General features: G+C 35.9%; 2 protein-coding genes across 4 annotated transcripts in view; one reads left to right on the top strand and one right to left on the bottom strand.

Moving 5' to 3' along the window:
• Positions 1–5,764, top strand: part of tnfrsf19 (tumor necrosis factor receptor superfamily, member 19) — a 66,841-nt gene extending 61,077 nt beyond the window's left edge. For 2 of the 3 annotated variants that reach the window (XM_056474530.1, XM_056474529.1), the window contains exon 10: positions 3,811–5,764. In XM_056474530.1, the coding sequence (XP_056330505.1) occupies positions 3,811–3,815 (5 nt within the window). In that variant the 3' untranslated portion in view covers positions 3,816–5,764. The remainder of the gene's footprint in view (positions 1–3,810) is intronic. The other variant, XM_056474528.1, reaches the window with a different exon arrangement.
• The window catches only part of mipepa (mitochondrial intermediate peptidase a), a 54,596-nt gene continuing 45,940 nt past the window's right edge, over positions 3,471–12,126 (bottom strand). The window contains exons 19-20 of the mRNA XM_056474527.1: positions 7,535–7,650; positions 3,471–3,856 (exon numbers count right to left, since the gene is read on the bottom strand). Of these exons, the coding sequence (XP_056330502.1) occupies positions 7,550–7,650 (101 nt within the window). The 3' untranslated portion in view covers positions 3,471–3,856; positions 7,535–7,549. The remainder of the gene's footprint in view (positions 3,857–7,534; positions 7,651–12,126) is intronic.

The following is a 12,126-nucleotide window of genomic DNA, read 5'->3' on the forward strand; positions in this document are numbered from 1 at the left end:
TAGCCTTCAACATGTCTCCTGATTGTAGCCAGCTTTAATCCACATGTTTGGAATTCGACGCTTGCATACATTTCTGCCTTTGTTTCAAGTACTTTATCTTTCGTTGTGAGATTACGAGACAAAAATGAGAGAATAGTTAAAAAAATTGTTGTGGCTTAGCTTGAAGTTTACACTTAACAACTGATGTGGTTTAAAAAAATAATAATAATCTGTAGGACGGCATGGTGGCTCAGTGGTTAGCATTGTCGCCTCTCAGCTAGAAATTCACTGGTTTGAGTCCTCGCTGGATCAGTTGGCATTTCTGTGTGGAGTTTGCATGTTCTCCTCATGTTGGAGTGGGTTTCCTCAGGGTGCTCTGTTTTCCCCCACAGTCCAAACACATAGGGTGGATGTGGTAAAAAAAAAAAAAATGGCTGTAATGTATGTGTGTTTGTGTGTGTGAATGGATGTTTCTCAGTACTGGGTTGAGGCAAGAAGGGCATACGCTGTGTAAAACGTATGCTTGAATAGTTGGTGGTTCATTCCACTGTGGCGACCCCTGTGATAAATAAGGGACTAAGCTGAAGAAAAATGAATGAATGTAGGGATAATAGATCACAATATACAGCAATGTGATCATTCGCAATAGTCACATCACAGATTCTGCAATGTTGAGTCTGGATGTTTCATTTTTATTTTTTTTGAGGCCTGTGACTGCATGAGGATTTTAAAAGCAATCAGGCATAAGAAATTGTACCATTTGTAACTTTAACAATTATTAATTTTATTAAATTGTTTATACAGCTATAATACTATGTAGTATTATTTTACTTATGGTTATTCAATTACTGTACCTGAATACGGTTCGACTCCTTAGAAAACAATCAAATACTGTTTATTTCATTTATATATTTTTTCTTTATTGTATTCATTTTTTATTAATTAATTTATTTATTCTTGTAGATTAATATTATATTAATAGATTGTTTATTATATTTTATGCAAACAAAATCATCCCAATCAATCTAAAATGTCTTTCCAAATAGATATCCACGTTATCTAGTGAAATTGTATTAATATCGCAATGTTATTATTAAAAATTATCATTTTAAAAATCACAATGATAGATTTTTTTAGACTTTGCTCCTCAGAATTGATAATTCTGATGTTTTTCTTACAATTGTGAATTTATATTTGAGTTGTTTTGAGTTGACATCTTGCTCATTTTTTTTTGCAGAATTGCAAGATAAAAATAAAAATAAATCAGGAAATAGTCAGAAACTCTGGATAACACTCACAATCATGCTAATAAAAAGATCAGAATTGTGCAAAAATAAAGACAAAATTATGCAAAATAGAAATGTGAGAAATCGTATATAAAAATTGAGGAAAAAGCCAGCACTGAAAGATGTAAATTGATATTAGAATTACAAGAAATACACTCAGAATTGCAAGAGTCTATACATTCAGAAAAAAAACGACAACATGAGAACTGCAAAAAGAAAAGTTGTTTTGTAAACTTTTTAAACCACTAACAGTGTTGACAGTAACAAAGTTGACATTTCCCACCATTTTGTGCTTTAACACCACATGTCATGTAGAAAACCAATTTTGACACATTTTCATCCAATTATTTATTCAAAAAGTAAATTAGAAATTCGCCAAAATATCCCAGTAACAGTTGACAATTTCTTCTTTGTGTCTCCTAAACATTCACTTTCCTTCAGCTTAGTCCCCTATTTATCAGAGGTTACCACAGTGGAATAAATCCCCGACTATTCCAGCATTTGTTTTACGCAGTGGATGCCCTTCCAGCCACAACCCAGTACTGGAAACACCCATACACACTCACATTCACACACACTTATACACTCTGGCCAATTTAGTTCATCCAATTGACCTACAGTATAGCGCCTGTTTTTGGTAGGGATGCACTGATACCATTTTTTTGGAACTGATCCAATCTCGATACCAAAATTCTGAGTATCGACCAATACAGATCTGATCCCGATACTGTGTGTTTTTTTTTTAAAGCATAATACAGTTTCTATAGTTCTGGTGCTAAACTCAAATAATATATCTTCTTTAGTAAAAATAACAGACCTATAGGACCTACTATACATGACAGACGACACAATCTAATTTTCCTGCAAGTTTGACTAAATTAAACTGCCTGAGGCCAGTTTTACTTGAAAAAGTAAAAACAAGGTCCGCTTATATGCTTCAGTGTCAAAACACAAACTGGTCTGTTAAATAAACTATTGATATAAATAAAATTACTGTGAAATATTCAGTTTCAGAGTAGCCTATTAGGCTAAATCATTTTCTGTTAATGACAATACATATGGCACCCATCAGTTCCTACAACTATTCGCAGCACTTAAAGTATTCGCCTCGGAAGAATAAAGGATGAGAGAACAGAAACTCATTGTCAGAATAATTTTACAGAGCGGCGCACATCGCGTCTGCGCAGACAGTGTGTGAATGAAGCACTTGATGCATCTCTGAGACACAATGTGCAGCCCTCTGGTGTCTGAGGACACTTTCAAAACTGAGCAGCGCAAAGGGAAGAAATCAGTGCGTTGAGGATCTGTCCAATGTATTATTGAGCCTTTTCTAAATTAAAGTTTTGAAGAGCAGGTAAAAATCCTCTCTACTTCAGTACTGCCAATGCGATCTGCTGCTCTAACAGACACAGCGCAACATGATTTAGAAACAGCAATAAACTCCTTGTTTCAGGTCAAAATAAAGCCATTTAATGCAAAACTAAATGCATTTCTCCACTGATTATTTAAACTAACAGGAACAAATAGTCTTGAAGAAAGGTTTTTGTGTTGTCATGAACGCGACTCGCAGGTTGAATGAATAGAGAATGATTGACAGGCACAGCGGCGGAAAGCGCTGAACTGAACATGAATTTAAGTAATTGAATATTCATCTGTGCTTTAGAACATTTGGGATATAGTAGGCTTACATGACAACATTCTAGTGCCTTATAATAGGCTACCTTCATGGCTTAGTTGGCTTATAAACACAGAATATAGCGCACGTGCAAGATCGGATTTGGATTGGTACCAGCTGACCGATACCCAATCCAGCAAAAATATGCGGTATCGAACCAATATCCAACCCAAGTACCGGGATAAGTGCATCCCTAGTTTTTGGACTGCGAACACGGGGAGAACATGCAAACTCCACACAGAAATGTCAACTGACCCAGCCCGGACTCGAACCAGTGACCTTCTTGCTGTGAGGTGACAGTGCTAACCACTGAGCCACAATGCCACCTTCATCCTAAACATTTTGTCAAATTAATGATGACGAACAAAAAATGACACACCTCAATACCCTCCAGAGGAAGTGACATCACTTGCCGCAAGTCACATGCTTCCTCTATCAGTGTTATGCCTTTTTATAACCAACGTAACAGAGTTGACCAGAACAAACGCTTGTTATTCAGAACTGTAATTACAAATAATAAAGAAAAAAAAAACATTATGCAAACGTTTAATTAAAATACACAAAAACTATGACAATTAACAATTAATGACTTGATTATTGCATGATAATAAGACAATTTTTACATCGCTAAAATACACACAAACTATTTCTTATCAAGATCACTTGATATAACTTGTAATCATCAATACTGTTTTAATTCAAGTTTGTTTACACAGCATTCTCTTTCCTTACATTGAAAAGCATCATGTTCAGACACCATATCAAAAGTTTCTCTTCTATGCATGTGCAGTAATTCAGACAAGTAAAAAGCCTTCAGAAGACGTTTGTATGTTAACTGACTTTGACGTGTGTGTTCTGGTGTCGTTTCAGGATGAGCTGCTCTAATCTCAGCGGCTGTTGTTCTCGGAGAGCCTTTCTGAAGGTGGAAGAAGCAAAAGGAAGATCCAACCTCAGATTAAAGCAGGCCACACACACTGAAGACAACGGCTGACGAAAGACACTTTATTAATGTCTAAACAAAACCACACTCCACGTTTAGCACTGACTGCATAAAACCCAGCTTTTGCAGTCGACCTGAATGGAGTCTGCATTGCTGTTTTAAAGCACATTCCAGTGCTATAGATCAAACTGCGCTTGTATATGTATCTGTGTGTGTGTTCAACAATGTGGTCAATTGTAAAAGACCGGGTTTACATCTAACGATTCAAACTTTGTTTCTCAAATTTGTTTACGTATTGCAGTTCTGACTTTTGACTTTTTCCCATAATGATAATTTACATTCAATTGAATATTGATTTTCTTTTTATATCTCACCGTTGCAAAAATTATCTTTTACAGAATTCATAAATATATACACTCACTGGCCACTTTATTAGGTACACTTACTTGTACCAGGTTGGACCCCCTTTTGCCTTGAGAACTGCCTTAATCCTTCGTGGTATAGATTCAACAAGTTATACTTGAACATTTCCTCCATTTTGGTCCATGTTGACATGACAGCATCACACAGTTGCGACAAATTTGTCGGCTGCACATGGCTGCAATCTCCCGTTCCACCACATCCCAAAGCTGCTCTATTGGATTGAGCTCTGGTGACTGTGGAGGCCATTTGAGTACAGTGAACTCATTGTCATGTTCAAGAAACCAGTCTGAGAGGATTCACGCTTTATGACATGGCGCGTTATCCTGCTGGAAGCAGCCACCAGAAGATGGGTACACTGTGGTCATAAAGAGATAGAAATGGTCAGCAGCAATACTCAGGTAGGCTGTGGCGTTGACATGATGCTCAATAGGTACTAATGGGTCCAGAGTGTGCCAAGAAAATATCCTCCATACCCTTACACCACCACCAGCCTGAACCCTTGATACAAGGCAGGATGGATCCATGCTTTCATGTTGCTGATGCCAAATTCTGACCCTACCATCCGAGTGTCGCAGCAGAAATCAGACCAGGCAACGTTTTTCCAATCTTTTGTTGTCCAATTTTGCTGAGCCTGTGTGAATTGTATTCTCAGTTTCCTGTTCTCACCTGACCGGAGTGGCACCCGGTGTGGTCTTCTGCTGCTGTAGCCTATCTGCTTCAAGGTTGGACATGTTGTGCGTTCAGAGATGATCTTCTGCATACCTCACTTGTGACAAGTGGTTATTTGAGTTACTGTTGCTTTTCTATCAGCTCGAACCAGTCTGGCCAGTCTCCTCTGGCATCAACTAGGCATTTGCAGTTTCTGAAATACTCAGAGCAGCCCATCTGGCACCAACAACCATGTCACGTTCAAAATCACTTAAATCACATTTCTTCCCGTTTCTGATGCTCAGTTTGAACTGCAGCAAATAGTCTTGACCATGTCTACATGCCTAAATGCATTGAATTGCTGCAATGCGATTGGCTGAATAGAAATTTGCGTTAACGAACCGTTGGACAGGTGTACCTAATAAAGTGGCCATTGAGTGTGTATGTATGTAAAAGACAACGCAATTATAAAAAAAAAGAAAGTCAGAATAGCGAGATGTAAACTTGAAATTTGGAGAGTAAACGTGCTAAAATTGCTCAAAATAAAGTCAGAATTGTGAGAAGATGGATTTGGAAGAAAACAAACAATTTCAGTGGTTCGAAATAAAAGTTGCAATTCTGAGAAAAAAAGAAATGTGCAGATTAGAGAAATCAAGTTGTGTGTATACAGTATGTTCACCAGCGTGTTGAATTGTAGATATTGTATTATAGGAAATAGAAGGACAATATTTTTATAATGTAGATACTCATCCTGTGCCCTCAGTCTTGCTGTATGCTCTTTTCTTATGGAAATTGACCCATCAAATGTTAAATAAACGTTACAAACCTTAGTGGAGTCAAGTACATTTTAGTACACAATTAAGTGACAAATTATACACGCTTTACTATACAAAACACTTTCCCCCCCCTATATACAGTACAAACAAAAGGTTTAATGTCATTCAACAACATTAACCTACGCTACATATGAATAGGTGAATATATTACAAAAAAAGAGGTCAATGTCATCGTGAACTCTTGCTTCATATGAGATCAGACGATCGCGACTGCAGTATTTATTCCAGTTGCCCTATTTTGGAAATCACTGAAGGCATACATTATGTTATCATAACGATCTAATGTGACAATAAGATCATAACTGTACTGAGCATTTACACCGTGGCCATTTTCATCTGTCAGGGGTAGGGAATCTATGGCTCGGGAGCCACATGTGGTTCTTTGAACAAAAATATGTGGCTCTCCAGCTGTCTCCCTTCAATAAAAAATTGAAACTGTCACTAAAAATCTGTTTCCTATTAAAAATACAATTCAAATTAAATTTTTATTTTATATATTTTACAGCAAAATGAATAGGAATATGAATAAAAAGACCTGTCAACCAATACACATGTGCGGCGCTGTGGATTAGGCTAAATTGAATGTCGACACTAATAAAGGGCATGCAACTTACATTTCTATGGTAACCTTGCGCACGTAAATTCAAACAACATTCATCAGTGTTGATGGCGAAAAGAAAAAAATTCTATAAATTGTCCTTAATACATGGACTTGCTCAACATGTGATGCTTCATATATATCCCCAATGGCTCTTTATAAAAATGCACTTGACAAAAAAAATCTGAAATGGCTCTTTGCTGAAAAAGGTTCCCAACCCCTGATCTATGTAAACACACCAAAAACAACATTAACATTATAGCAAACCCTGTAAAAAGCATATTCCCAGCCACTAGACTTTTCTGACAGGGCATTCCAGTGTCATTGAGAGACAGAATGTTGTGGGACTGCTGTACAGGATTTATGATTATGAATTATAGATTTAGCGGGTTTTATTTTAGCTTTTTTTTAAAAACACGAACGCGGTTATGAATATATTAAAACATGTGCTTGTTTGTCGTAAAAATTCGTAATAATGTCAAAAAATACAAATTTGTGGATCTCCTTCTGGGTTCAGCAATACTGCCATTGTGGCTGGTGTATTCTGTGAAATTTTCTTACCCCTTGGTTTCGAGTGTGGTCCTGAAAAATCTTCATTCGAAGGGCTATTCACCCCTTCCCCTTAGCCCTACGCCTTCAAGCTAAAGAGATTTGGGACACCCCTACCCCTTTATGTGAACGCGCAAAATGAGGGGTAGTGGTAAGGGAAAGGGCTAAGGGGTGGAATTGGGATTGGGCCTAAATTTCAACCCAAAATCAGAAGAAAGATATATATTATTAAATGAAATATCCTCTGATTCATTTGATAATAATATTCATATTAAGAGCTAACATTTCCCTTTTAAATTAAATTACACATTTCCCTACATTTTATATTTTATATAGCAGAATAGTTCAGGTAATACAATACAAAACAAAGTATTATCTTGAATATTTAAATATACTGCATTTTTTAATGTCAAGATAATATTCAATCTCTTTTTTTTATTTAATCTTTTCTACATGGATGTAAAAAAAATGACCTAGACAAGTTCTTAACAGTTTTTGCAATTCATATTGGTCAACATGGACTGAGTACTTATAGTTCAAAAAAGCATTAATATAAGTGATATTAACTGATAAATGATATTATGCAGCGCTCGAGCTAACCTGAAACATCTTCTGTCAGGCTTCTGAGTCCATGATGAAGGTTTCAAAGTCAGGGTCCAGATCAGATACCAGGGCCTTCACAAAGTCCTCCATGGAGGGTCGTTTCTGCAACATGCCTGGACATGAAACGAGAGGAGCAAATTCCAGTCACACACACACATGATTTTGAGATAATTGCTTGTTTCGGTAAATGTTTATCATACACTTTGCACTGAATAATCTTATCTCCAAAGAAGCAGTGTACGTGTGGACAGCATTTAATCTGGCCGAGAAACGGTTAATATGTAAAGGGCAGAGGTTTTAGATTTCATTAGCAACTGTACATTAGAATATGACCTTTCACAATTCTGCTTAAAGAGTGTGTACAAAGTGTGATGTTTTTAGCCTGGTTATGCTTAAGCCAACATGTGCTTATATAAACACGCTAATACGTTTTCCTGATTAAAGGCACAATTTGTACCACTTTTTCAATATATCTAAAATAATCTAAAAACCATTGGAACAGTGTTATATATTTTGCTGACGTAAGTACTTAAGTTAGCTTCCCTCACATTTAAACGAGAACACTTTTTGGGACCCATTCTCAGCCAAATGGTGTGTAGTTCATGCACTTTTCTAGAAGCAGAAGCAGCCATAAAATTTGTTTTCACAACTAAGAGCCAGACTAGTTACGACAGAAGTACAATTTTTGAAAAAGAAATACTATGTTAGACCTAAATACATCTTTTAAAATTGTCCCATGCTCTTTAACAGCAGAAATAACAGTGTTGCACTTGTTTTTGCAGGTTATTGGTTTGCAAAGAGTTATTTCAAAGAGCTGACTGCCGAGAGTTGCTCAGCATATTAGAGTGCATGTAAACGTGCTCCGAGATCACAGTGCAGGCGATACTGGTGTGTGTCGTCCTACTAAACTGTGCGCACTCGATTTACAATTCCTCTCCGCTGGAGCTTTGAAGTCTGCTCATTTCCCCTTGTTGAGCTGCCAATGTAAATAAGCCCTCCTCCCTTCCCCCTCTTTCCTGCATGGGTCACCTCTAAAACACACATACATACACACACGCACACACAGAGGAGGCCAAGTTCACTCACAGCAACAGGCTGCATTCAAATCTCCTAAAAACTCTGTATGTGCGGATTTCCCAATGAATAAACAGCAAAGTAAAAATGTAATATGTATAACTGAGTGTAACCACCTTAGCTTAGTGTTAACTACACTGAAAAAATTATTCAAAGATGATTCCTTGGATTTACTCAATTATTTTACGTTAAGTGGTTGTAAACAATGTATTTGGGCTGAATTTAAACAAACAAATTAAGTTGAACATTGCTCAATTTAATTTGTTTGTTTAAATTCAACACAAATAAATTGTTTGCAACAGTTTTGCATGCAACACTTTTTTCAGTGTACTGAAAAATAGTAACTAGTTACTTTGTTCAAAAAGTAACTCAATTACTTTGGGGATTACTTGCATCAAAAAATAATGCATTACTGTTAAAAGCAATTTTTGTTACTTTTCTAAAGAACATTATTAATGCCCTTATAACGTCACTTCAGTGCTGAATGGAGAACACACTGATCAACCTCACAGTTTTAATTCATTTGCATTCTCACAACTAAAACACAAGACAGACTTACAGGGCCATGAAACCCCCCACTTTTGGTTCAAATCTACCTCAGAATTAAAAAAAAAAAAGCATCATAATGGGCGTGGAGCCAAAGAGCTTCGAATGACCAAGAGGCGACACTCAATAGAACGTTCCATTGCAACAGCAGCGCCCAGCAACAGCCCCGGATTCTGCCATTTTGGAGTGAAAGCGGTCAGCTGTCCATTGGATCTCATTGATGTCGCGATTGCAAGCAGCTGCTTTGTTTTTTATTTATTTATTTAAAAAGCGCATTGAAGCTGAGATACAACCTGAAATATGACAATACAACACTTACTATCACAATCATCAGCACTTTTAATAGTTTATTTTACAGACTTATAATATGCTGTTGCTCTATTGGAATTTTCATTCCAAAATGGCCGCATTCCCGAATCGCACTTGAGTGTTGCCTCTTGGTGATTCTATGCTCTTTAGTGGAGCTCTGCGAGCAAAGGCAGGATAGGGTGTGGCCAGTGTTGCCAACTTAGCAATTTTGTTGCTAGATTTAGCAACTTTTCATACAACCCTAGCCACTCTTTTTTTTCCTTCTTCAAAAAGCACCTAGAAACAAATTTAGCAATTTTTAACATTCATTTGGCTACTTTTAGAAATTTTTAAAAAGTGACTCAAAAGGGAAGTGGCTGCAGGCTTCACTCAGTAGAGTAAATTGTTAGCTCAGATTGTTTTTCATAACAATCTCATACAAACGAATCAACGCTGTTTTTTTAGCCTTCACAAAACACATAAACACAGCTATTCTCTCAATAAAATCCATGTTAGCCATTTAGCATCAAAGCTAGAGTCACCGGGCAGAGAGTAGCCCTGCCTATGACGCAAATCTGCATCTATATGAAGTGAATTTGTCGTGTGAATGAAGCGAGTAAACTCAAAATGTTGACACTTCTATTTACGCGTGAATAGCAAAATTTATCTACGAGTACCGCATCTGGTGTGAACAGCATAACAGCTATAAAAATATGTAAAGCAAAAAAAAAGTAAATCACAGCATTTTCCTGAGAAATACAACTCTAAAATTTAAGTGAAATACAACTCTAAAATTTAAGTAACATGTTCTGAAATATAAAAGAAATGTGCCACTGTGTCTACTAATCTAATCAATTTTGTTCTACAGATAACAAATGTGTGCCTATTTACTTGAAACAACAAACAGCAGTATTAGTAATAGTAATTAATAATAGTAACGTTAATAGTCTCTCTCGCACGCACACTTCAGTCTACCTCGTGCACATCCAGTCTCTGCTTTCGCTTGACTTTTGTCCAGTCTGGTGCCTCAGATACACAACGCGTCTTTTTTACAATGGTTGGTATCCACCAATCCCACCAATCCCCATGGCATCCACCAATCTCACAATGCGTCACCGCGGGAAACATGAAGATGTGGGCTAGACTGCAGCCAAAATGAATTAATTTACCAAGTAACAGAAAAACGCATCATATTGTAATGATAACAAGAGTTAATATATTTTAAAAGTTATGCATTACAGTATTGTTACTGTTAAAAGTAATGCAGTTACACTGCTAGTTACTAGCATAAACATTTGTGCCACCAATGATTTGTATGGCTTTATTTGATCAAATGATCTTCATTCTTATGATTCATAATCAATTATAGAACAGATTTGATGAAAACATGAGCAAAAATCATACTGAAATGCTTAGTTCACCAGCACAATATAGAATTAGCCATTTCTTGCAAAATTATTATTTTTTTATCTCACCTAAAACATTGTGATCTCTTGTAAAACTACTAAAATCCCCTGAAAATGTTGCATTAGCATACAAAACATGTTTTTCTGTCTCGAAACATTGGATCCTTTCAAACTATTGTGATCCCTTAATAAACCTGCATTCTCTTGCAAAACCATTGCCATCCTTTAAAAAAAAATCTCTGCATAAACTCACAAAATATTTGCCTAAAAATCAGAAACATACTCCCACAAAAATTTACTCTCTCCCAAAAATATGGATTCTTTTAGAAAAGTATTGCGATCGCATAAGAGCTTTTGCCTTATCTTATAAAAAAATTTGTATTCTCTTGCAAAAGTATTTTTTTATTTCACCTAAAACATTGTGATCTCTTGTAAAACCACTAAAATCCACTGAAAAACGGTGCATTAGCATACAAAACCTTTTTTTTTTTGTCTCAAAACATTAGATCCTTTCAAACTATTGTGATTCTGCAGTAAACTTTCTCTTGCAAAACCATTGCAATCCTCTAAAAATCTCTGCATCAGCTCACAAAATATCTGCCTAAAAATCAGATTAGAAAAAGAATCCTGAAAGAAGATTTGTTTTGTATTTCCACAAGATATTTTGTTCTCTCCTAAAACTATGAATTCTTTCAGAAAATTATTGTGATCAAATAAGAGCTTTAGCCTTATCTCATAAAACAGTTGTGTCTTTTTCATTTAATACACTGTGATCTCGTTTAAAACTGAAATCCCTTGAAAAAAAAAAAAAAATCTCTCTTGAAACGTTGCATCCTTTCAAAAAAAGAGAGAAATCCTGCAATAAACTTTACTTTATCTTTTGCAAAACCTTTGCAATCGTCTAGAAAAACTCTGCATCAGCTTACAAAATATTTGCCTAAAAATCAGATTCAATATTTGAATATTTGCCTAAAAATCTGAAAAAAAGAAGATTTGTTTTGTATTCCCACAAGACATTTTGTTCTCTCCTAAAAATATGGATTCTTTTAGAAAAGTATTGCGATCGCATAAGAGCTTTTGCCTTATCTTATAAAACATTTGTATTCTCTTGCAAAAGTATTTTTTTATTTCACCTAAAACATTGTGATCTCTTGTAAAAGTACTGAAATCCACTTAAAAACGATGCATTAGCATACAAAACCTTTTTTTTGTCTCGAAACATTAGATCCTTTCAAACTATTGTGATTCCGCAATAAACTTTCTTCTGCAATCCTC

Source organism: Danio aesculapii, chromosome 15 (assembly GCF_903798145.1).
Source record: "Danio aesculapii chromosome 15, fDanAes4.1, whole genome shotgun sequence".
Classification (NCBI taxonomy): domain Eukaryota; kingdom Metazoa; phylum Chordata; class Actinopteri; order Cypriniformes; family Danionidae; genus Danio; species Danio aesculapii.